The 27,903-nt window shown below is 35.1% G+C and overlaps 1 protein-coding gene across 5 annotated transcripts in view; it reads right to left on the reverse strand.

Moving 5' to 3' along the window:
* Enox2 (ecto-NOX disulfide-thiol exchanger 2) overlaps window positions 1–27,903 on the reverse strand; it is a 290,611-nt gene that overhangs the window by 171,450 nt on the left and 91,258 nt on the right. For 4 of the 5 annotated variants that reach the window (XM_063246421.1, XM_063246424.1, XM_063246420.1 and 1 more), the window contains exon 2: window positions 4,931–5,074. The exons of the other annotated variant lie outside the window; for it this stretch is intronic. Coding sequence is in view for 2 of the 4 variants with exons in the window: in XM_063246424.1 (XP_063102494.1) it covers window positions 4,931–5,074 (144 nt within the window). In the remaining 2 variants the exon portion in view is untranslated. The remainder of the gene's footprint in view (window positions 1–4,930; window positions 5,075–27,903) is intronic. 5 annotated transcript variants of the gene reach the window in all.

A 27,903-nucleotide genomic window follows, 5' to 3' on the forward strand; every position in this document is an offset into this window, starting at 1 on the left:
TGGTATCTCTGCTTCTACAAATCCAACTGGCTCTAAAACCACGAGGCAGACGACATTTTGGGAAAGGAACGTGGTATTGTGATTTTACATAAAGTCAACAATCTTATATTCTTTAGCCATAGACTACCACATAAATAAATGCAATTACTGCTATCTTAGGCAATTTGTGTGCAGCTGCAGCATTACTGAAGAAATATTTTCAAGAGTAAAAGTTTAAGTTCAAGAGCAAAAATACTTTGAAGAATTCTGAGGTCACCTTAAGTTAAAAGCTACAAAGCTGATAGATCCTTACAGAAGCTCATAGCCAGATTACTTATCTAATCTTGATTATTTAGATCTACTTTATCTTGAGCACCCAGACTTCACTCACTAGTTTCCCTTGTGCATCTATGAAACATTGCCTGGCAATAGCCAAGGATGCTATTAGGACCAGATAATCTTTTGGCAAGAGTTGCTTTGTGGCTACTCTATGGGTGTAATTTTGCAAATGTCTGAGTTTGCCATTTAGGGACAAGTGAGGATATCAATTAATAAGTAAGAGATATTAGATGTCCAGTTTTGTGGAAAAGAAGTTAATAGACTATAAAGGCTAAGGGAAATTCTTCAACTAAATATGTGATTAATTGACAAATATTTCTTGAATATATACTGTAGGTAAAATACGGTAATCTTATTAAAAGACATGTAAGTCAAGAACATTTCCAATAGCCATTGATGAATGAGTTGAAAGACTAAAACATAAAGATGTAACTAATATGCATAAACAAGATGGTCCATAATCAAGTGATTCACTTGAATATAATGACCAAGGGATTTCAGAGATACAAAAGAAGACTTCTAACTATATGATCCAGAAGCTGCTTGGAGAAGATAGGGTCTGTGCTAGGTGGTATCAGTTGGACAACATTTTGGTAGGTGAAAGTAAGGACATGTTAGGACAGCATAAACGGCATGAGAACATACTGAGGTATGTGAGTCAATGGTTTTAGAGAAAGGTAGCTGACTGGCTTGTTTAAACAGAATACTTGTTTTGGGGAGTAGCAGACAAAGAAAGGAAAGGTAAAACGAAGGAACGATGGCATCTCAAAGTTTGAAAGGATACATAGGGATTATCAAATCCAATTTCTACTACACTTATTCTAACTCATTTATGTCTACACACATAGAGCTTTTTTTATTCTGCTACTAGTATTTACTTTACACTATAGTAGTGGGGTTAAATTTCTAATACAAGCCAACATAATAACTGTGCTATAATACTTAGGAATAAGGCTTGAAGTTTGAGCCCTGGCTAAACCAACTGTGAGGTAGTTAACCTTAGATAAATTTATTCAATGTTTTTTCCTCATCTATAAATACAGGTATTAATACACTCACAGTGAAGGGAGGAAGAAAAGGAAGAAAATGTTTACAAAAGACAGAAAATGAAAAACCTGTAAAGCATATTGCTTCAGAGGTGAAGGTAGAATTCAAGGAAAGAAGAGGTTGTTAAATAGCATAAATTTAAAAAAGAGAATAAAGTGGTTGAAAAGTTCCAAAAACTACTGAATTTGACAATATGGAGATTCTTAGTCCATTTTCTGTTGCGATAACAAAATACCTGAGATTTATTTATATGCTTCTAAAGAAAAGACATTTATTTGGGGTACAATTTTGGTAGCTAGAAAATTCAAGTACTATGGTGCTCCATCTGGCCTCTCTGTAACATGGCAGAGAAATGAAAAGCAAAGCAGCCATCTGCAGAAGAGGCATGTATAAAACCAAGGAAGCAAAAAATGGGGAAGGGTCAGTGTTTCTCTTTTGTAATAACATGTTGTCTGGAACTTACTCACTTCTGAGAGACCTAACCCACTCAGAACAGTATTAATCTATTAATGAGGGTGACACCCCCATGACCTAATTATCTTCCATCAGTCCCCATATCTTAAAAGTTTTATCACCTCAATATTGCCAACACAAGCTTCTGGAACCTGAATCTTTGGAGGACAAACCATATTCAAACCATAGCAGATGTGAACCTTATGAAAGAGATTTTAAGCCTGGAATCTCAAAACTTTCAGAAGCTAAAGCAGGAGGATCACAAATTTGGGCCCAATCTTGGCAACTTAGTGACTTAAACAGAATCAATATAAATAAAAAGGGCAGGGGATTGTAGCTCAGTGCAATAGGTCCTTGGTTCAGTCTCCACTCCTGAAAATCAAATCAAATCAAATCAAAACAAAAGTAAAGCAGCTTTAGTACAAAGGGGAGAGGAAATCTGCAGAGAAAGGGCAGTGTAGGAGGAATGGGAAGCGAAGGAAAAAAGAACATACAGTGAGGAACTGGAGCTGCAGTTCATTTTCAGCTTCTCTTTATTTTCAGTGAAAGAGAGCAGGACAGATGGTTTTGACTTCATGGGGTTACCAGGTCAAGAGATACAAAGGCGCATAGTATCTCAGCTTAGAAGAGAAATGGCTGCTAGCTCCTACAAGAATTTCCAGTCCGAGCTTCCTCTTTGCATGATCCAGGATACAGTGACAAAAGAAGAGGGCAATTTCTGCTCACAAAACACTTTGCCTCTTCCTTTTGTCTAGTACTGCAGAGGAAGAAAATAAAATTATGCAATCTGCACATTTATAACATCACAAGAATGCCAGCAGAACAATGAGAAGAGACTCTCTGTATAGCAAAGCATCATTAATTTGGACTACACTAATTTGGAATTTGTGGTAATTTAACTTGGGCTGGAGTTAACTTTGTACTGCTTACAAAGAAAGGTTTCACTAAGCAAATAGTATGAAGGAGATTTCACAGGAGTTAATTTAGTTTGCCAGGGTCTTATTTTACCTACTTTAAAGAACATACTGTTTTTAAAGAACTTCAGCATATTCATTATTTGAATGCAAATTGATTCTGCTAATTATAGATTAGTGTAATCTACTGTTAAAATCCTATATCTGCAACAGTTAACTTTGTTCTCACTGAATATGCTCATTAGGAATAAAATATTAATTCCCTAAAGTTAATTCATAATTGAGATTAGTGCATACCCTTATCCCTCTCTCATGAGTTAAATACATTTCAGGAGGTATTACTCAAAACTAGAGCATTGTTTATAATGCATATTTATAATGCATATTTATAGGGACAAAAACTAGTAAGTCACCAAGAAAGGTCTCAGAACAGCCAAAATAGATGTATTAAATTTGGTGTGATAAATTCCATGTGCTCTATCCATGGCAGGTTCCATGGACAGCCAACTTAGCTCTTAACATAGTACTATATGACACATCAACTAAGAGAGCTGGAAAGGTTTTTTTCTTTCTTTTTTTTTATAAAGTTCATAACTAATTGGAAGAACACTGAGAAGAGTAAGAAGTGAATGCAGGTAGGAAACATGATTTGTGTAAAATGTAACTGTAGTTACTACAAAACTACCCCAGTCTAGGATAATTTAGTGTAGAATTAAAAGGCCTATATTCCTTAGTAAACCATGAAAGCTATAATACGGTATTAGAATGCAGAACAATACCTAATGACTGACATTATGCCCCTAAAGATCAAACAGAATTAGATTGTGTTAAATATATGTGCTTACAAAAGCAGATAAGCTTACACACACACACACACACACACACATCCATAATAGTTAACCTAAAAATATGAAATATGTTGGTGCTTAGAAAGACAAGGTTTGCATTACATAATAATGATGATAATAAAATAGTAACATTTATTAAGTGGTAACTATGTATAGATACCATCCTTTACCCACATTATATTAACTAATTTGCTAAGAGGTATATTTTATTATCACTTCTTAAAATAGAAGTCAAAGAAAGTGAAACTCAGAGAAGTTAAGCAAATGACTCCAGGCCACAGAGAGATACAGAGCGAGTGCTAGAATTCAGGGCAATTCCTTGACTATTAACCATTCGTCTTTGTGCTGCAAAAAATATAGCTCCTTTCTTGACGGCTCCACATAGCTAATGTTTTGCTGTATGTTCATTTTCCAGACTCATATCTAATAAATATGTTGATTTATTAGCAGAGAGAGCTCTGATCTAAGAGAAAGATATCATATTGTTTATAAATTCCATTTTACAAGTTGAAAATAAAACTATAGTTTAAAAAACTATCTATTGGGCCCATCTGAAAAATCTTTCACATCAGTCTGTGTATTAGAGATTCTATTTCCAAATGAGTAACCAAGAAACAAAAAGATGGAGTTTTAAAATATCAAAAGATCAGTTAATACTGAGTTGCCCTACTGTATTTTTATTCTTTCTGGAGGAATTTTAGATGAGAATAGATCAATAGGACATATAGGCTAGGGTTGGGAGGATTGCAAAAGAAGGTGAAAATTCAGTTGGCTGTTACAGAGGATTTAGAAGAATCTGTTTGCCAGCTGTGCTAAGAGAATTATAAGGGTATAAATACATGTAGGGATGACATGCATTTGGAAGACCAGAAGTAAAGTCACAAATATATGCAGTTATCTGTGTTAAAAGTAAATCGAGGGTAGCCTGCCAGATGTACATACAAAGACAAATGTACAGTGAACAATCACTCATACAATTCCTTCTACCTAAATTGATGCTCTTCATTCATCTCTTGTTTTGTGTCTACCTATTCTTCAAGGATCATTTTTAAATGACACTTCAGCCATGAAGCATTTCACAATGCCTAAAGCTAAATCAAATTCTTCCTTATTTCTTCTCCTAAAGGATTTTTGCCTCTTTTTCCTACTTGCCACAGCACTGATGATATTATATCTTATTAGCAGAGTTGTTCTTATCCATGTTTTCCTCTTTTCATTCTATCATGAAGACAAGGAACTTTTACTTCTTTAGTTCCTACAAGTCCTAGCATAGTACACACCATACTAGACTCAGGGAAAATGTTGACTAAACAGCACTGTCTAAAGACGCTATTTTATCACCTATCTTACCTGAAGGAGCATTTGTTCTCTTTCTTTTCTTGCTTGAGTCCCCTCCATTTTCAATGAGGCCTTCTGTGACCAGAGGGCCACTGGCACTACCAAACTGCAGGGGCTCGTTGTTGTTGGCAGGGTCAAAGGGCAGCTGGTTCAATCCTAAAGAAGAAAAAGAAAGCCAAAGTCCAGACTCCATTAAGGACGGGGTCATCTCCAGATTTCTTACATGAGCCACTAGTTGAAAACCTTTTAGGTCTTCAGTGCCTAGGTATAATAGGTGAATTCCTTAAAGACACTTGCCCTCTGAAATTTTTACAGATCTGGCTTATAAGTATAGAATTAAAATATAAGAAAGTTGTTTTATCATTCCTTCCTGTTACTGTGGGAACTTAACATCTTTGGCCACAAGCTAGCAGTTGTTTTCTAAATACTTCCTTTAAAAAGAAAGGACTAGCTGAGTACAGCAGCATGTGTCTGTTGTCCCAGATAATTGGGAGGCTGATGCAGGAGTATTGCTTGAGCCTAGGAGTCAAAGGCCAGCCTGAGCAACAGAGCCAGTTTCTAAGAAAAGAAAAGAAAAGAAAAGAAAAAGAAAAGATCTTCTTTAAGATGCCAGTGGGAGTATCCACTCTTCCTTTCTTTGAGTTTGTATTACTTGGTTTATCCCCTAAATTTTCCAGTTATTTTATTACAAGATTTGTTGAACTGATGCAGATACAATCATTAGACTGTCTCAGTATCAAAGTTACTGCCAATGAAAAGTCTTATAAAAAAAAAGAGGAAACCATAATGCCATGCCAAATGAGAAAAGAAAACAAAGACAGAGACATCTTAAGTTCATTATTTAATTGCTGAAGTGATAGGGAGTTATGACCCAGGTTTGAGTGGTATTAATCTGATCTCTTCAAATGCTGTTAATAGCATGGTCACTTTACTAGGCACTGTGACATCATATAAAAAGGAAAAAGGCATTTTCTACTCTCCAAATCCTCCAAATCTTATGTAATTCAGTCTGGAATGAATAAAGACAGTTGCTTACTCCACTGGCAGCAGTACCTGGAATTTCAAGTGTTTCAATTAGAACTTCATAAAATGTAGAATCAAAATCTTTGTTGGGGCTGGGGATTTAACTCAGTGGAATAAGCACCTGCCTTGCAAGCAGGCAGTCGTAAGTTTGATCCCCGGTACCGATAAAAAAGAAAAAGACAAAAAAAAAAATCTTTGTTAAAGCCCTAACTAAAAACATCTATTTTAAGTCTTTTATCCACTAGTTTTCTAGTCCTATCAAAAGGGAAATCAGGTTAGCCTGATATGATTGATTCTTTAAACCCCATTTTTCTGTAGCCATTAGCTGTATAATTCTTGAGGTAATGTATAAAAATATCAATAAAAAGCTTGGAATCCAGTTAGTAAAAGGTCAACCAAATTTCAGTAACATGAATGTTAAGATTCTAACCAAATGACTTCAGACTATTATTTTAAATAAAGTGTGTCCACTAGCTGATATTTTTCAGTCCACATAAGAAGTACTATTTCATCAGTAAGCATACTCTACTTTGAACACATCCATTAAATGTTCTTTGAACACTTAATCATTTACCAAACACCCATTTTTTCCATCATGTGAATAACTAAAAAAAATAATAAACCTTGATTCTATATTTTAAGTCAACTATTCACTGCATCACATCTGTGTCCTATTAAATCTCTAACATGACTAGAACTGAGTATTAGAAAATATTGATAACACAATAGATTCTATTTTCAGAGAATACTAGATTTTTTTACATTATCCACAAATAAAGATGCACTTGAATAATCTCAGACCCAAATATGATTAGTGTACTGCTCCCAAACTTCCCTTGGCATTTCTTTCCACAATATCCTAGTGATCAACACAAGTTTCATGAAGATAGAGTGGTATAGTAGAAAGAGCCTGACAGTTTCAAAATCAAGGTGTTTTACTAGCTAGTTTTTGGTAAGTCGTGTAATTTTAGTCTTAGTTTTTTTTTTTTTTTTTCTTCTCTTTCGTTTTTATTGGTACCAGGGATCGAACTCACGACTGCCTGCTTGCAAGGCAGGCGCTTATGCCACTGAGCTAAACCTCCAGCCCCAATTTTAGTCTTAGTTTTATAATGTATAAACTGGAATGATAAAACTGCAAACATGGTTCCTGCAAAGATTAACAAATACATGGTTACAATAATTCTTAGAATTACAGAATTAAAACAAACTATACCTATAAGCTTGTAATTTTTTCTAAGGAGGATATCTCTTCCTCCCTTTACTCCGCCACAGCTATATCCCTTGTGTCTAGCACCATGTAATAGTGAATGTTGAATGAATGAATTCATCTTCAATGAGCTGGAGTAGATGACTCATTAAATTAACCCATGTAATTAGAATAAAGAGTCGGCAGTTGATAATCAAGCATTAGTGCCATCACTGAAAAGTTCTGTTGCCGATTATAGAAATATTACTTAAAAATAATTAGATTTTAAATGCATCTCCATCATTTGAGTATTATACTGTAGGATGGATTAGGTGCTGACTATAAAGCTCAGGCTTTAGGTTCTGATTAGTGACTGTTAATCATAAAAGTCTTTATTTTACCTTGCATGTGATAATTTTACAGAATAATATATTAGTCCATTTTCCTGCTTTACTACGTAGTTGACTGAGGATCTTACAGTGCTTCAAAGCCATGGCCAATAAAAGGAGGCTAATAATAGTACTTAACTTATGGGACTGTTAAATATATTAAATGAGGTATGTAGAAAATTGTGCGACACATCTAACACATAGTAGATGTTCAATTGATCTGTATACATGGGTACACACATACACAAACACACATGCACACAGTACTGTCTGAGACACAATCCTTTTCTCCCACTTCTTGCTATTACCCAGGCTACCATCATTTCTGTTTGCTTTTAGAGTGAGCCAGGTGAGCTATCCAGAGAACAATCTGAGTGCTGCAGCTGGATATGACAGGGTCAATAATTATTAACTAATACTATTATAAGATTGAATTTCCATTTTTAATTTCTTGAATTATTGATGTATAGTAAGAAGAGATTGATCTGTACTAGCAACAATTTGCTCTGATGTGAAGGTGTATCCTACATTGCTCAATGAATCTTTTCATTGCTGTTTGTAACTTTTTGTAAAAGTTGAATAAATTCAGGGGAAAAAATCTGTTGAATTAAACATATTCATTTATGTCTGACTATAATTTTGTATGCTCTTTACTTGGTCCCAGATGACAATGTGAGTGACTTTGGAATTTTATTCCTAAAATAATGTACAGATCTTTCTGACACTGAAGAAAATGTAAATTTCAAGCACTTTCTTTGTATTCACCTTCAAGGCCCTGGCAATTTAGTGCAACATCTCAACCTTGCTTTTTGTTGGTTAAGATTTCCTAACAAGGAGAGAAAAACATCTCACTCAGCTGATCAATTTAAACACAAATCCACATTTTACATTATCCAGGACCCAACAGAGTCTGCAAAGATTTATAATTTAAGAGCAAGGGTTACAGGGATAGCAAAGTACAACCCCCCCCAAGACAGCACCAAATAAACCAACAACAATAAATAAATAAATATATATAAAGGATCTCTTCACTTTTATGTGTTTATGATCTATGACAAATATTATTTTAATTAAAATGCACCATTAAAATTATTTAAACCCCACAAAGAAAACAATCACTTTAATGCCAAGAATTCTTGTTGGTAAAATTACAATGATGACATAAACATAAAATACAAGCAATTATCATATTATTATTCTTTTTTTTTCTTTTGTAGTACCGGGGATCGAACTCATGACCTTGTACTTGCCAGGCAGGTGCTTATGCTGCTGAGCTAAATCCCCAGACCCTATTATCATATTATAATTCTTACCCAAAATACAGAATTTATCTTTAAATCTCTGATGGAAGCAATTCTTACCAGTTTCTACTAGATGTGATGAACTGGAAAATACTAGATTTGAAAGAACTTTTGAGGTTATTTATTTTCAGTTCATTTTTCTGTGTAATTTAGGAATCTATAGAGTTCCTAACAGGTCTTAATCTCGGGGCACTTCTTTGCCTAAGGTCCATTTCTTGCCAGGCTCCCAGGTACTTAGCTCTTTTCACTGTTTTTTTTTTTTTTTTTTTTTTTTTTTTTTTTTTTTTTGTTGTTGTTGTTGTTGTTTGGTCATTCCGAGACAAGGTCTTGCTATGCAGTTCAGGCTGGCCTTGAGCTCACTTTGTAGCCTGTGTTGGTCTTGAATTCTCAAGGATCCTCCTGCCTCAGCCTCCTGAATACTGGGATTACAGGCATGCGCCAGCACACCCAGCTTCTTCCCCTTTTAAAAACTACCACCTGTGCTATTTGGAAGCATTCTTTAAATTTTCCCTATACTGCCACTGGTATAGAATGCATTTTACTGAATTATCACGCTTATTGTCCCCAGAATGAACACATGAGATTTCTAACTTTTAAACGATTCTACTGATAATCACTGCAAGAAAAACAAATGAGAAGGAAAGGACACTAACAGAATAAAGTCAGAAGTTTTCTAGTCTTACACATTTCCCTAAGCCCCTGCTCTTATTTCTGAGAATAAACTTAATAAAATTTTGTACCATGATCATTCTTTTCCATCACATCTTATCCCCCCAAGCCCACAAAATTTAGTTTGTCTATACAGAAGCACAAACTGATAAAAATACAGACAGATAAGAAACATTAGTGTTATACATTTCTTGCTATTTCTATATCTTATGCTCACAATCAAACAAATCCATGTGATAATGTAATCTTGTCTAAAACCAATTTGACTAGTGTAGACAGCTGACCAGCTGTTATTTCACGTCCTGTCAAACCACAGATTATCTGACATCGTAGCACACATGAGGCCTCTTTAGAAAGTATGCATATTGGCGAAGGCTGGGGGAATGGTCCTTGGGGAATGACATTTCTCATCCAATGGAAGCAGGGGGTCAAACATCTCAGAATGATGTGTGATTCTCAGTAAATACTCCAATCTGCAGGTCAAGAAATTCATATGCAATGATGCCTATGATACACATGCAAATGATCCCTGGGATTTGTAGAATACACTGAAGAATTTTCATGATTCTTGTGAAAGAAGATCAATGATTTCTTTATGTCCAGCTGCAATAAAAGTTACTATCACAATTTACTTTCCTGGGCTTTCCAATATCAGGCCAAATTAGGACCAATCTTCATGATGCAAACTAATATTTTTAATGATTGTCCCAGGGTATAGGACTGAAATTTGACCCTATGGATCCATGCCATCTTATGTGCAGCTGTGGCCCATAGACTCCATAGCCATAGCACAAAGAGATACAATTCTTTCTTCTCTGGATTAGTTCTGTTTAAAAGCAAATAGTTAGCAAACATGTACTAATAAAAATAAAGATTAAAATTTTAAAAATCAATCAATAGATCAATAAATCAATATTTGGCCTGGTGTGGTGCCACATGGATATAATACCAGCACTATAGGTGTTTGAAGCAAGAGGATCCTAAGTTCGAGTCCAGCCTGGACAATTTAAACAACTGTTTCAATTGAGACAGTAAAACCCAAACAAAAAGGGCTGGGGATATAGTTCAATGCAAAGAGCATGAGGGCTCAACCCCCAGGACTGTAAAATAATAATATTTTTTAAATTTTAAAATGGTCAAAATCCTGAGAAAATTAAAGGCAGCAACCTCCAGACAGTAACTGATGCTCAAAAATGAATATTAAATTTTGGCAATAATATTCTAGCTAATTTATCTATAAAACAAACTTAACCTGAATCTTATTTTCTATATGACTTTAGTTTTAAATCATATATTGGACTGTATCATGGTAGGAAAGTGTCTCCAAGTTAGTTTTTATTTAAAACTTTTGGGAAAATAAGATTGAGATAGTGCACAGGCCCTTAAGATATTGGTAGGTGCTTTTGTAGGATTTGTCCATTTCTAGAATTTCCTCTTCACTTTTGTTCACCCTCCCTCTTTCCTCCATACAGGCCTGAAAACCTCTGAATACACATTTGCAGCTCGCCATTATCCAGCCATGTCTTTTGTAGTTCAGAGGAAATAGTCATAATGTTTAAAACAGCTGGACTGCAAGTCCACTCATTAGCCGAAGGGTTAGTAGTCAAAACAACTGAACATTTCTCAGTTTCAAGTCTTAACTCCTATCAAACAAATGAAACCTATTTCGTCAATTTTGTGAATCCAATATTATATATCACTGGTTTAGGTAAATCAAGGGCAATTGTGAAAGATTAATTAGTGAGTAAAAGTAATGGGAAAGGGATGAGAAAGGGAAGGGCAAAAGTCCTTTTCTACTAAGGGACTTGCTTGAGTGGCAGTGAATATAAAAACTCCCAGAGCAAAATTTAGGCTTCAGCCACCTTTTTCCAGGTGTGAAACAGGTGACAGAGAAGTTTTCACTGGCAGTGTGTGATCTTTCAATCTACTTTTAGTAATTCCCCACACTACTTGGTCAAGGCACTGAAGTTCATCACTAAAAAAGCTCCATTTTAAGCTTTGTCTCTTGTTATTATGCCCAGCCCTAGCTTACAATCTATGTCAAAACTTTTCAGACATTTTAATGTTGATGTGTTAACTGGGGATCTTGTTAAAATGCAGATTCATATTCAGTAAGTCTGAGTTGTGGCCTGTTTTTCTGACAAGTTTACAGATGCTGTTGATTTGGCTGGTGTGGGTATCTCACTTTGGTACTTTTTGCATTCAAATCCATCTAGTACTTCCCTATTCCATACCTTTGGTGCAAAGTGCTTTTCAATCTGCCTTTTATCCCCCCAGTAGTGGGGGTGAAACTCAAGTGTGCTGTACCACTAAGTTATATCTCCAACCTTTCTTAAGAAACTTTTATTTTGAAATATGCTCTTGCTAAACTGCCCAGTCTGGGCTTAATCTTTTAATCTTTTTACCTCAACCTTCCAAGTAGCTAGGATTACAGGCATGCACTATTGTGCCTCAAAAAGTTGATATCCAACTTATAAAATATTATCATTTAAGTCCACTCCGAGCAACTTAGTGATTTATTAATACGCTTTCCCGAATAAAAATAAATTTCAAAAAGGGGTGGGGATGTAGCTCAGTGTGCAGATCCTCGGTTCAATCTCCAGTAATGCAAAATAAAACAAACAAAACACATCACAACAACCCTTGTTTCAGGGTAAATCTCAGGCTATTAGCTTCACGATGATATTTTTCTTGTTTATCTCTATCAAACCCAACATACACTTAGCAATGGGCAAGAGTCACCACTCACTAGGGATACCACCATTTGCTGTGTTAACAATACCACAGATATATACAGTATCCCTTGGTTTTATTTTGTGGTTATTATGCCTGTTTTATTACAAAGAATGGGAAATTTACAGCTCTGAAGTAAATTTCCCAAGGTCACACAGCTAATCAGCAATAGAAAAAAGAACTTAGGTTTTTGGCTGTATTCTAATTCTCCTTAAATCTTAATCTGTATCTTCTCTATGTATTTTAGAACATGCCTTGCATTTTATTTCTTTGGTTATTTTGTTTTATCCTCCTTTCTCTCCTACCTTACCTCTTTCCCCTACTAAGTTGTAAGCTCCTTGAGCACATACTTCATATTCAGTCATTTAAGTCATCTTCCTCCAGGATGCCTGGTATGGTACTGTGTCTAGCAACATAAGAACTCCAGAAATTTATATTAAACTTTCGGTAAAGTAATTGTGTTGTCTACACCACAAACCTACCAATCTGTTTCTAGGAGCAGTCATGAAGGGAAGGAGATAAAGTTTTGAGGATCTTTTAGCATTTTTTCTCTATCCTAAGATTCTTAAAGATTCTTTGAGGAGTGGTAATAAGACTATCACACACTTTACCCTTAACTTTGTCTTATGGTTTGGATCTGAAATGTCCTCTACAGGCTCATATGTTAAAGCTGCTGGTAGTGCTACTGGAAAGTAATGGAACTTTTAGGAGGTGGAGCCTAGGGCAAGTTCAATTACTGATGTTGTGACCCGGAAGGGACTAGTGGAACTCAGGATCCTTCCTCGCTTTCTCTCTTTGGTTCCTGATCATAAAAAGAGCAGCTTTGCTCTACTATGTATTCTGTGCTATGATGTTCTGCTTTGCCACAAGCCCAAATGAACAAACCCTATAACTACGGACTGAAACTTCTAAAACTGTGAGCCAAGTAAATCTTTCCTGCTTCTAAATTGATTAGTTCAGCTATTTGGTCATAGCAAAAGAAAGTGAATATACTTTGTCTCTGTATACCTTTTCTGTCCTTTCTGGACAAAACAGTTTTTCCATTGACTAAAACCTTTATATAAGAACACTACAAAAAGTATCCATATATGGATTGTCTGTTAATAGTTCCATGTGCACCAAATTACAAATCCTACTTTACAAACTACTCAAGAAAAGCCAATTTCTAGATATATTTATAATACAACATCCACAAGTAGTCATTTAAATTTACATTTAAATGAATTAAAATGGTTTAAAGTAAAAAGTTCATTTGTACTACTCACGTTTCAAGTGCTTGATAACTACTGGTAGCTAGCTGCTGTCATACTGGACAGCATAGATGTAAAACATTTCAATCATCACAGAAAGTTCTACTGGATAGTGCTGCTCTAGCACCAGACTTAGATTCAAATCCTCATTTGCCACTTATTAGGTATGTCCCTTACTAAATGTGCTACTTACAAGGTATATAAAAGGTCATTTGATCTCAGAAGCTTCTGCATTGTATAGTGGGGATGATAATGTCTCCCCTTATAGGGAAGGGAGGAAAGTAAATGAATTTGCCTCAAAAATGAAATAGGAACATTGAGATAGTGTGGCTCCTTATGAGTCCAGACTACATACTATATATGGCTTGGAAGATGTTCACTTTGCATTCCTCTTATAAGGCATTTTTTTCTTCTAGATAATGCATAGCCATTAAGATAAATCATTCATAAACAATGCGGGAAATAGTGATTGTTCTTTGCCTGGACTATGTTTAAGATAGGAGACAATATTTGTCACTGTCTTGAACTTTCCAGCACAAAAGTATGACAGTTTCTGCTTGTAAGTGAAATACCTCCTTTCAAAGTTTGAATACTAGTTCAAACCGGGTGCTACACTATTGGAGTACTGCTACCAGTGACACTGGAGTTGGGATGGAGAAAGACCATTTCTCTAAATCCATGTTTTCCTACACTCTGTGTTTATCCAGTGTGGCTATCTTCAAGCCTGGTAAAAATGAGTTATTTGAGAAAAGTTTGAACTGAATTTCTAAAAGTGTTTTAGTTCTGTGAGTATGAAAGCAAAATACATATTTTCAACTTCAAGAAGAAGAAAGCATCAGAACTATTTTCCCCTGTACAATTTAAGGGTTTGGAAACACAGCAAAATCACATTCCTCAATGAAAACAAGGTTCAAAAAATGTTGATTTGATAAAACAGTGACAGATGGTAGAGGAGCAATCTATCATTTTCCTTAGGATAAAGTCTGGCAGTCTTCAGAGGGAACTGAAAAGAGAAATCTTTATTTTGCTGTAGCTTAGCCTTGGGAACAGTTATAGCAACTATTGTTTCTTTCTCATCGTCAGAGGTGGGGAGGATTAGAGAGACAGTGATTTATCAGTGCCTGCTTTGAGCTGGCTCTAAGCCATACTGAATTTTCTGTTGACCAATTTTCCACCTGAGTGACAGGAAAAGTGCAGGATCCTAACACACTGACCATTAGGTTATCTGTTAAGTACTTGCCTGAGAATGTGTCCAGAGGTACTATGGGTGTTTCTCATTCAATAAAATAAATAATTAAAAATTTCAGAGCCCGAGGACAAAGAGTCGTTCTGGTATTGAAATTGGAGTCTATCTTGTCAGATCTGTAATGAGGTCTTCCCTTCAGGCTGATTGATTTCATAAAGCTGAGGCAATTATCAAAAGGAAGCACAGTTCTCTGTAGAAACCACTCCAGTGGTTTTCAAAACTAACTTGTCAGCTAGATCTGGTCAGGAGCCTAGGCTGAGCCAGACCTTTCAGTAGGAATAGTTACAACATTCAATGAACATCTATTTCTGCTAATAAATTCTTAAAATGCAGTAAATAAGTTGTAAACAAGGTTCAGCAAATAATTTCACATGATGTAAGTGAAAATTGAAATGCTGTCAGATAAATCTGCATTTTAGTGTAAATGCTTTGAAGGTGAGAGTGAAAGCTGGAACACTTTTGGTCTATGGAGGGTTAATTTTATCAATTAATGCTATAAAGATATTTATATCCTTTAAGACTAATATACTGCCTGAATAACATCTGTATATTTGCTTTTCCCAAAATGTACACAATAATTTCATCAGATTTTCTTTCTTCATTTATTTAGCCTTCATTAACTATCCAATCACTGTGCTATAATTTTAATTACCTTCTAATTAACCAATGATGAGTCTGTGATTTAGCATTCTGTAAAGATAGAACTACATACTACAGTAAGCCTTCACTTGCATGTCAAAATTTCTATCCTGCCTCCTTACGCCCACCCCATTAATTTTGCTATATTGTATTATTAATGCTCTAGAGATATACTTATTATTTCCTTATTTTTGATCACTATATAGATTAGTTTTTCAAAAATGTATGATCAACAGCTCTCACTGTGAACTGTGGAATTAAAAACACAGGAGAAGAAAGAGATTCCTGTAGTATGTTAATGCATCTTCATAGATACTTAGTTCCCCTATAACAACTTTACCTCAGGCCTATCAATATGGGGTATTGACAAGTGATCTAATTCCTTTGGAGAAGTCCCTGACAGCACTAAACTCAAATCCACTATTGAGAAAGCTATAATCTGTTCCCAGAGAAGATAGCATGAATGTAAAGCTATAATCTGGTCCTAGGATACAGGGCATGACTGTAAAGGGAAAAGCCTGCAAAACGAACTAATCAATGTTTAAGACAAGTCTTCCCAATACTGTTGTATAAAAGAATAAGTAGGCCTTAACTTTGTTCAAGCCTGAAGTCTAATAGAGGCATTCAATACACACTGGAATGAACAGGTCAAGGAATTAGTACTGACTGATAGTCTCTCCTTATTTATCCAGTTCAAGCAAACAGTTCTGTAAGCATGTCCAAGCCTGAGGATTTTAGGATTTGATGAGACAGTTTCTTTCTTTAAGGAGATCACAAGCAGAAATGAAAGCAGCAAGTTATCTCCTATTATTTTCCCTCAGCTTTACCTTGTATCATTTCCCTTACATTTTCTTAGCTTCATTTATGACAAACTTCTCAAAAGTCGTCAAACATGCTATGTGCTTTCATTTTTCTGAGCTTCTGTATATTTCCCTCTATGTGAAATACAATTTTCCCTTTTTTCAACGGGAGGAATTTACTCATGCTTCAGAACCTTACTCAGATGTCACCTGTTCAGTAAAGGTTTCCCTAACTCAAAGGCCCTCTCCACAATAGTACACAGAGCCTTTTTATCACAGAAATTATTACAGGACTTCAGAATTCACTCTGAATGTGTGTGTGCACACATACATGTGTGCATTTGTGTGTGTATGTTCTAGATGGAGAAATGTCATATCTGACCTATGCCTTAGAAAAGTCACCCTAATAGAAGGATACAGACTACATTGGAGGTGAGAAGGCATCTGAGGCAGAGACAAATTAGGAGAAAGCCACAGTGATACAGTCAGAGTTGACAGTAACATGAACCAAGAGAGTGGAAGTAGAATGGAAAAAATGGATTTTTGAGACATTCTTGAAACAGGATCATCTAGAATTAGTGTCTGATAGAATCTGAGAGTTGAGGGGAAGAGAAGAGCTCAAGATGACTACACTTTAAACTGGTCTTAAAAAAAACTACAAAGTATGCGGGCTTTCATTTATGAAAAAGCACAGTCCATTGAAGGCATATCCACTGAACTATGTTAAAAAATAAAACGTTTCCAATCTCTATTTACCATGGCAGCCTGGAAACACCAGAAAATAGCTTACACTTGACCTTTCTAATATATTCTTAACAAAACCTGTCAGAAAATACAAATTCATCCAGGAAAAAAAAATAATGGTTTAAGAGGCAGGATAACAATACCATTGGGCTAAGGACAGTAAAAAACATTTTAATAATATGTCTCAGGCTTGGTTTATTTAGTCTACAGCATTTGGTGACAAAAGTGTCTTTGAAGGTCAGGAACACTTAATAGATTGCTTTCTCCCTTTATCCTTCTTCCTTCTCTCCTCCTTCCAAACAATTCCTCAAAGTGTTCTTATTAGAAAAAACTTGCATTTTAATAGCAGTTGTCTTTTTGTTATTATAGTATGTTGGATTAAGCTGACAATTCTCCTTTTAACAATACTCAAAGAAAGCTTGGAAAAATTAATGCTATGTTGTTTTCCCCCCTGCCAAAGAATATAGCAATGCAATTGTCTCCAGAAGAAGAGGCACTCTAATCATCTTTAACTTTAAAGTAAATTCATTTCAGGAAGATGCTCTGAGACAACCGACAGAGCAAATCAGAGCTCCTAGGAGACTGCACAGTGATGGATTGAGTTAAACAGTATGCCATAGTCAAATTCAATCCCATGAACATTTCCAACTTAACAGTGTATCTGCAGCAAAACAGCATTCTATGGGAGTTACAATCATGTTATATTCCGGAAGATAGGTCTTAAACACTGTATAGATTCTTTTGGTCATTGTTTTTTATTAGTACACACACAGTTATCATGGAGAGTAGTACATGTACATAACACATCTTCATTCTTTGTCCTCCACTTCTTGCAATTTGTGGTCTGCTTCCCATTTGCAAAAGTTTTGTTTCCATTTTTTCTTCAATTATTTTTCCCAAGCCCGTCATCTTCTCATCTCTTGTTCATCTTCCCATTTCTACTTCCTATTATCTATCTTTCATTTTTCACTTTTTACATTTTGGGTCTTAGCACCAAGTGTCCTAGGGACCCAGAGGCAGCAAAAGTAAAGTCTAATTTTTTTCAACAACAGAAGAAACAGTTGTACCAGACAAATTCAGACTATAAAAGCATACAGTATCAACTTTCCAAAAGTGTCTTTAAAATCTATAGATAAACAAAGACCTAGATATCTTAATCTGACTAATGTCCACGGGGTCTCTTAATGAGTCTCAAAAACCAAAGTGTACTCACTTTTACAAGATAATATTCATTTTTATTTCCTATTTGAATCCATTGCCACCCTCCATTGAGGCTGTTCTGTTATTATATTTTAGAGCCCTGGCTTTTGCAAATATCCACTGGACATAGATTTGGTAAATTTACAGGGTTGGAATTTCATGGAAATTGCTACTTGCTTGTGATGATGGGGAAAGGAGGAAACAATAACAATGAGCTAAAGCTCTGAAAACCCAGCCAAGGTGCCTGGCCTCCTGGGCAGATGCCAATCACAGCCATATAGCTATAGTGCAAGGAAACCAACTCTAGTACTAAAGTCTTTCTTTTGGGTGTCTAAAAAGCAATTGTTTTCTTTCACACGTGTGACCTAAATGTGGTTTTCTGTGAAAAGCCTAAAGTAGGTCCCATATTCTTTAGATTTTTTGCCAGCTACTTGCCTGCCTCAACTTACTCCCTGATCTCATAGCTTTGTTAGGAGTGTCCCAGAGGAGACTGAGTTTTTAAGGCATGATTTCCTTCTTAGCTACATATTGAAATCACCTGGGAATTTTTCAAACATATTAATATTTGGGCCCTACACCCAGAAATTCCCATTTATTCAGTTAGGATTTAAAACATTCAGTTTTTAAAAGCTACCAGGGGGTTCAAATATGCAACCAGGAGTGAGAACTATGGCTCTAAATGGCTTTTTCATTTCAGGCCAGCAAATGAATATTCACTGCCCAAGTCATTTTTAAAGTTAAAACCAGATAAACTTGGAAGGCAATTTCATATATTCATTGCCTACAACATGGAGGAAACTACTGGCTACGGGGCATAAATGTTAGACATAATTTACTCAGGTTATGATGTTTTCAGGATTTCCCTTTTGGAGCAAGATATTTGAAGGCTTACTGGCAAAAACAAAGTCTTGAGGAAAATAAGGCAAAGTATAATTACAAGCTTATGTTTTTTTTTTCTTCCAGGAGAACAGGTTAAGCATTTCCAATACTGCTACAAATAAAAGGCCTCCTTAAGAATGCTGCTAACTCCAAATCTGCCCTTGAAAAGAAGAGTGGGAAAATGTTGTTTAAATGTGTTTAAATACCAAATATCTTCTAAATAACTTCCCATCAATTAATATTTAGAACTAGGTATTATCAGAACTCAGAACTAGAATCTAATGCTAAAATGCTAAAAACATGTCCAGTACAGTAGAAATGAATTACTCTAATTGACCAAAGCATTGCTCACATGAGACATTTCAAAATGTAATGATGCAATGACCAAAATTCCTGTCTTTCTCTGCCAAAGTTATAGGGACTGCTATTAAAACCAAGCATGATATTTGTATACACATAAGAGTAGGCAACAATTATAATCTAGAGATATTTTAAATTCAATCTTTTTATTTATTAGTATTGTTATACAGCAATAAGCATTCAGAAAAAAACTAATCAGTGTACATTATGCGACAATCAGACAAAACACACCTAATCCTCTGTCATTCTTTTTCCTTGGCCCCTGGGTACTCATTAAAGGTTAATTTATTTAAATCTCTCAAACATTCATTTCAATATACTTTAATAAACTAATGAATCTTTGGAACTTTGCCTAATCAGCTTATGTTTTCTATTTTAATACAGCTACAAAATATCTTCTTTTTAAAGCTCATTCTTGATAGTTGTCTTCCCTCTTGGAGATAGGAATGTGCTTCAGTTACAAGCTGATATGAGCCTTTTACAACTCCATCTAGTACATGGCAAATGACTATAGGTTTCCTAGTGCTCTTAAGTATAGTTAAATTTTAGAGGATAGTAAATTGATTTCTGTTTGAAAGGATAATAATCTTTCAAATTGAAATGGTCATTTTATCATTTAGTAAAAGTGATGTTAAAGCAAAGTTTCTAATAACTTCACTGAATCTCAAATTCTAGGAGAGGGCCTGGAGGTTTGGCTCAGTAGTAAAGCATTGTCCTAGCATGTACAAGGCCCTGGGTTAACATTCTGTTCATTTTAAACCACAGCAACACATTGCATATGTCATCTGGATTAAGAGATATAAACTAAGTCTAGAAATAACTTCAGATTAGTAGTATGATCTAAATAGAGTCTAAAACTGTACTTTACAACCTATGCAACCTCCATGTCATATACTTAAAGGTAACTTTGAGAAATCGTTTACACAACTGTCTTTAAATTGTATGTTCTTAGGATCATAACCAAAAATCAGGTATTGTATGCCACCTTCTATACCAGAATGCCAGAAAACAGTCTTGGAGCACTGACATATTATTTCTAATTCTTGGACTAACAATATCTGACATTATTACAGAATAGTATAGCTTTTCAGGTGCTTCTAAAGTATTCCTACAGGGCCAGGGATATAGCTCAATGGAATAAGTACCTGCCTGGAAAGCACATGGTCCTGAGTTTGATTCCTGGTATCAAAATGAAATGAAATAAAATAAAATAAAATAAAATAAAATAAAATAAAATATCCCTACAGTGGAGGAAAAGATTAATGTTTTTGGTTTGTAGATGAGAAAACTGCATCTCCAAGGAGTATCAGTGATTTCCCCAAGCACATAACATGAAGGTGTGAAGAAGCTGCAATTCATAGCTTCTGGCTAAAAATCTTTCCTTCTGTAGTACTTTACCTCATCTGTGGGATTTCATTGGGAGAATTGTTTTTACTGATGCATGGTTTACCACTGATGAAACAGAAAGTATAAACATTACCTCCAAGATGTCTTGATAGGAAACAAATCAATTAAATATATGATAAACTACTCAATATAATTTATAGTTTCCTAATACAGTAAATTGGAATGTAATTTCACATAAAAGATATAGAATTCTTAGTTTTATTTTGTTTTCTTTTTGTTATTTTAAAGAGAAAAACTATAAAATAAAATTTCAAAATGAAATGATAGGAGGGTAAAAATGGTTAATTCATTACATATTGTTATCTTTAAATTAGTTAAATTATTTAGCTAACATATTAGTTAAATTAGTTAAATGAGAGTATAAGATATAGGCATTTGAGTGTCCAAACAATATTAGCACAAACCTTTCTTTTCAATGAACTAAGAGAAATTATTAATATAACTATCCTAACATATATACATACATATGTGTATATACATATGTATTGCTTTTCCCTTCTTTTTCTCCTTTCCCCCATCCTAGTTTCTCTTTCCTTTTGAACATTTCCTTTCCATTTCATGATATCTGTTTCACATTATGGATCTTATTTACTCTTTCATTTTCTCACACTGCCGAGATGTTTTGTTTTTCTATACATATTAATAAAAATGATAAATTCACTCTTCATCGTTGATTTGAATATCAGGTATTTAAGGAGAAATAGTTATCTGACTCCGTGTTACATTGCTAAGTGTTTTCTTTCAAGCTGTCACCTCTGCTTTTCAAAATGGAAACTTCAAGGAATTAACTTTCAAAGGTCAGTGTTCATTCATTACAGGTCTGTCCACCCATTCATTTATCTAATCATTCAAATGACATTTATGGAATGCCTACCTTGAGGTAAGCAACAAGATCGTGTGGATTCTGCCTAAAGCTCTAGCTGCTTACTGCCTCAGAGTAAGAACTCCTTGAAGACAGAGGCTCCTGTCACTTCATACACAGTATAGCCAGTTCTGTTTGTAGAAAATCACTGAAACACTTTTCTAACAGTGAGAGTTCCAGCTCCCTTTGCTCCCTACATGTACCTCCAGACATATGGGAGTTAGGGAAAGAAATAGCAGCATCTGCTTATCAAGTATGACCTTTGGATAATGACTACAGTTTTCCCACCTGAGATTGCTGCCATTGAGCCTGGTGGTCAACAAAGTGATTTGACTCAAAATGGTAATATATCTGTTGCTGCTTTCTAGATATCCTCTTGCAAGCTACATTTTTTTTAATGGTTGCTTCTGCCCTTCAGCATACAGGTGAACTATATTACTAAATGTATTATCTTGTTTGATTCAGTGAGAAGTTGAGGTTTATACACAAAATGCAGATAAATAGGAAGCAGCTGCAAAAGTAGGAACATTTATTTACTGCCATCACTAAATAGATGTTTGATTCTATTTTTTAACAACATCAAAAGGCATGGTAACTACTGTAGATTTTGTAATGTTTTTAGGCCTGTATATCTTACAAAAGTCTGTTTTGATTGATTTTATTGTTTTATCCTTTCTAAAATAAAAAAACCCAATAATAATAATAATAATAACATTCAGAGATTGCTATATTTCCAGCTCTCTTTCGTATCCACCTCATAGCTACCTTATAAGGTAAACAGAAGGCATGACAATGCAGCTAAAATATAGAATTCTAAAGGTCAGAGTGTCTAAGGTGACTTAAAAGTTCCACAGCAAACCAGTAGCAGAGTTGATATCCCAACCACCACTCTAAGGATAAACCATTCTACTAGGATCCCTAGTCAATCAACAGAAAAGTTGCATTATTTTAAAGAAATTTCACTTTTAAGAGTTGTATTTTTACTGGAGTCATGATGAATTAATCTGTTGCCTTAGTTTATACTATAGCTTAATTATTTAGAAATTATTTCTTATAAACAAGAAGTGAGGAAACAATCAAGTTAAGCCAGCAACCCTGAAAGAGACTTTTTTCAAGCAGATAGAGTCTTAACTGCAATCCTTTTATACTGAATTTAATCCCCAAAACGTGGAACTTAAGTAAACAAAAACAATAGTACAGATATTTTATCTGTATTAGAATTCTTTTTATTTTGAAAGAATGAAGCTGGATATGCCATTACATGTCTTTTATTCACAAGAAATGAGGCCATGGCCACTGGATTTCTATGCTTTCTAGATTTCCCCTAAAGTATAAGAATATGAGCTTCATAATATTTGATACAAAATATTTGTTAGATTCATATATTATTTAAAAAAGTCAATGTTTTAAAAACTGAAGGTATTTTGACTTTTATTGTTATTTATTATTTAATTACACATAAAGATTTGCCCAATACTTGTTTCAAAATATTTTATTAATATACATTTGTTCATCTTCCTTACCTTTTTTTCTTGAAAACTACCTGGGATTTTTTAGTTGAGTTTTCTAAGGATTTAGAATCTTTTTTACTCACCATAGGTAAACCATAAGCTAGTATACACACATAAAATTTCTTACAATAAATGTCAGCTTTAGTGATTGCATCCTAGATCAATCAGAGTATAGCCTCTTGCGATCCAAGTTGATTTACACATAGTGAAATCTTTTACCTATCAAAAACATGCATAATCACATAATTAGACCTAGAAATGATAAAGAGGCCAGAAAAAAACTTAGGTAGCTTAATTATCCCAAAATAATTAGCTTGGGACCAAGAAAATGGATTTTTCTAGCATAAGGGATTGCACATAGGAGATAGGATAACTGTGGGAGAGGTCAAATAAATATGAGGCTGTTAATGAATGATGAATTTGTTAAAGGTAATTTAGAAAAATAAAAAATATTGATCATCATCAAAAAATTCATAGTATATTATTGAAAATACAGCATTGAATACTTTAATCTGTCCTTCCCTAGGGAACCAATGGAAGCTGTTTGCTATAGTATATCTCCTAGCATCATGCAATTATACAAATTACTAAAGTACAAAATTTTTAGCACTTCAGCTGTTCAAAGGGCTGGTTTTCCTCCTTTGTGAGAAAATCTTTCAAAGGATATACAGTTAACCTTTTCACAAGGAATAGAAATTGTGAAGAAAATTAAATTTATATAGACCTCAAGTCTCTCATTTTGGTTCATAGTTTCTGCCTTCTTCCTCATTTAAGTCTTCATGAGAACAGTAACAGGTAGCAAAATTGGGTGGTAAAGTAATAGTCTCCTATTTCTTCCTTAACTATCCTTTTGTAAAAGAATTAGGAGTAAAATTACCAATAGTCACATAGCAAAATGGAGAATAAAATATACCAAGGTTCTAGATGATGCACAAACCAGAAAATGAATTCCTGACTTAAATCTCAACTGTTATGTCCATCACCAGTTTATAGTGTGTTAAACGCAAAATTTCAGTTAGTTTCATGTTCTCATTTTTAGGTATGGGGAGAGGGAAGGAAGGCCAAACTTTGGCACTAGGATCATTTTTAGCAAACTGCCTTAACATTCAATTATTTCCCTTGCCTAGGACACCCAATGGTGTCATTAATCTTTGTAGAGGTCCTGAAAACTGAAAGAGATGATTGACAACTAAACTGAAGTCTCTTTTTCCTTTAAGGGATGATGAGTTGGTTTATTATGAATCAATATTCTTGGAACACTGGTATAATGGTATATTGATCAATTGTCCTTTAGGAATTAAGAATCAGATTTACCTCTCAATACATATACTTTGGCTGTAGGGGATTTGTTGCATTGCATGCATCTGAAGTGCTTCGCTTTGATTTTGCTTTAAAACTTTATTCCTTCTTATTTGTTAACATAGCCAGGCCTGTATATAAAAAAAATTAATAGATGTTCTTATTTTTATAATTCATGTGAGTTTACAATGGCCTTCCTTTTATAGCTACTCTACTTAGATCCAGATTCAACTTCTCACCTCCACCAAAAGGAATCCTTCCTGGCACACAAACTTAACATTTGCCAGATATCTTACAGTTAATAGTAAAAATTGATCCTCCCTACTTACTATCATCTGAATGTGTGTGTGTCTTCTCCCTACCCTAAATTTATAAGATTAAACCTAACCTCCAAAATGATGCTATCAAGAAGTAAGGCCTTTATAGGAGGCAATTATGTAATGAGGGTTTGTCCTCATGAATGGAGCAGTGCCCTTAGAAAAGAGTTCTGACAGAAGGCTGATATGTAGACTATATAAAGCACTAAAGAAAAACAAAGACCCAATTAAAAACAGGAAAATGAACTGAATAGACACTTCTCAAAAGAAAAAGTACAAATGATAAAAAAAATGAAAAAATGCTCATGATCTTTAGCCATTAGGCAAAAGGAAATCAAAACAACTCAGAAATTCCATCTTACCCCACTCAGAAGGGCTACTATAAAGAATACAAAAAAACAGAGGGGAGGAGCTAAAGATGGTAGATAAGTAAGCAATGAAATAGGGAACCTCTCTGAGAGAGACAACTCAGATGCTAGAATAAAGCATCCTGGAGAAGATCAGACAGAGGGAGATGGATTCTCTCAACCCAGGAAGAAACCAAACAGAAAGGAGCCACTGAGACTCGCAATCAAGGTGCTCTCATTGAAGCCGCTCAGAATTGCAATCACAGCACTCTCACCACCAGAGCCGCAGTCCTGCTGAAGTCGGGGCTTGACAAGCCCAATGGAGAACGGAGCCAGCGTGGAGACCTACACTAACCTGTAGTGAGTGCTCGGAATTTGACCCTCCCATGGGAAAGGGATGACTGACTGGATGATATATTGGTATTGGGGCAGGACAGGCCTGAACAAAGAATGGCAGTAACTCCAGTTGGTTGTTTCCTGCCCAGAGAAGATTGGTGGGATTTACTTGGGCTGGGTCATGCGCCTAGTCAGGACCCAATGGCCAGGGATGAAATTGTCCCCAAAGTCATCCCAAACTGGTTCCCTCCGCACAGCACACACTAAAGTGAAGGCCCCCACTGGTTGACTGGCTCAGAGTGGGGGGGCAGCCTATACCACCCCTGCATGTACCTCAATAACCAACAGCAAACTGGAGAGGGCAGAAATCGCTAGGCAGCACACTTTATATAAACCATAACCAATACGGAAAGGGGCTGGGACCTCCACCATATACCTGTATGGAAGAAAACAGAAACATGACGAGAACGAAATAAGAAAAAGCCTTCAGCCACCAATCCAGGGAAAATGGTCCAGGAGAGGTAAATACAGAAGAGGTTGAGGACAGCAAACATGCAATATCAGACACGGTATCAGCTGACATAAAGAAATATCTTCATGACATCATAGACAAACTAAAAAATGAAATTTTGATACAAGAAAAGAAAGATATAAGAAGATTAATAAAAGAAATGTTAAATACCTCTCAAGAATACACAGAAGGAAGAATGGAGGAACACAAAAAAGGAGAGAAACATTCAATGAAGAATATAAAAAAAACCCTAGAATACATGAAACAGATTCAAAGAGATTACCAGGAAATTAAAAACTCCATGAAAGCTGGCAAAATCACCTGAAAGAAACTAGAGATAGATTAACAAAACTTGAAGAGAGGTTTGCAATGTGTGAACCCAAAAAGAAAGATCTCTTAAAAATAACAAGGAAACAGGCAGTAACAATACAAAGGCTAGAAGACAACAAGAGGATCTATAACTTAAGAATAAAAAATGTGAGTGAAGAAGCAGGGGTAAGCCAAAAGGAAATACAAAGGCTATTCACAGAAATAATTAAGGCAAACTTCCCAAGCATAGGAAAAGGAAATGATATTCAGATGTATGAGGCATCCAGAAGTCCAGCCACTTACAACCAAAATATAGCCACACCCAGACATATAATAATCAAGATCCCAGAAATTCATCACAAGAACAGAATATTAAAAGATGTCAGCAAAAAGAAACAGATCACCTAATAAAGGAAAACCCATCAAAATCATCGCAGTCTTCTCAACACAAATCATGAAATCAAGAAGAGCTTGGAGCAAAGTATTTCAAGCCCTGAAAAAAAATTACCTCCAACCCAGATTGATGTACCCTGAAAAACTGTCTTTCAGAATGACTGGAGAAATAAGATGTTTCCATTAAAAAGAGGAACTGGGGGCCTTTGTGACCACCAATCCAACCCTATGAAAAATACTGAAGGACATTCTAGAGAGAGAAAAAAAAAACACCAGAATTTCAGGAACAGTAGCAGAGAGGTCTCAATAAACTGGGCAGACAGTGAAATGAAGGATAAAAGTAGACAATGAATGGCAGAAAAATAGCATAGCAGAAATGAGGCAGAGAAGGTTGGTTATACTCTCTAACATAAACGGCCCTGATACACTAACAAAAAGAAACACAGCCAGAGTAGATCAGGAGACAGGGTGCACGAAGATGCTCTGTATAGGAAATATAATTAACCTGAAAGAGGATCCATGGACTGAAAGTCAAATATGAGACAACAATGCTCTATGTGACAGGGAACCAGAGATAAACAGGGGCAACTTGTCCAGGACCTGCAGATAGGTTGAAAAGACATGATACTTTTGTGTAGTAGAGAACTAGTCAGCTATAACAAAGGAAAACCTTGGGGACTTTGTAGGTAAAGGAATACAAATTAAGATCAAGCCCAGAGATAAAAAGGTTTGGAACAACTTAAGTAAATAGCAGGTTGCCCCCACCAATGTAAAAACTAAAAGTGTCAGAAGGACCCAAAATGTACAATGCACCCTGTGAAAGTGAGAGGATCTGTGTAAAAAAAGGAAGGCAGAGGATATTGTTTGTTTTGTTTTGTTTTGTAGTTCTGTATTGCGTGTACCCTTACGCCGCTTTGGTTTGGTTTGTTTTTTTTCTCTTTTTCCTCTTAAATAAAAAAAAATAGTGTATCAGGATTTAAAATCCACATTATTCTCACTGCTCTGTTTAGTTTGATTATATTATTTTCCACTTTGTCTACTTGTACTAGATTTGAGAGCACAGACACATATTCCAGAAATAGCAGGATATAGTATGGTTTATGTTCAGTTTTGTTGTGTTTAATTTTACCCTCTTTAAAATATTATTTCTTAAAAATACAAAAACAAATAAACAAAATGAAAACAAATTACTAGTAAAGACATGAAGAAAAAAGTCTTTTACATTGTTGGTGGTAATATAATCTAGCATAACCAGTATGGAGATATCTCATAAA

The sequence above is a fragment of the Cavia porcellus genome, unplaced genomic scaffold (assembly GCF_034190915.1).
Source record: "Cavia porcellus strain 051 isolate PalLab524CR breed Dunkin Hartley unplaced genomic scaffold, mCavPor4.1 scaffold_3, whole genome shotgun sequence".
Lineage (NCBI taxonomy): Eukaryota > Metazoa > Chordata > Mammalia > Rodentia > Caviidae > Cavia > Cavia porcellus.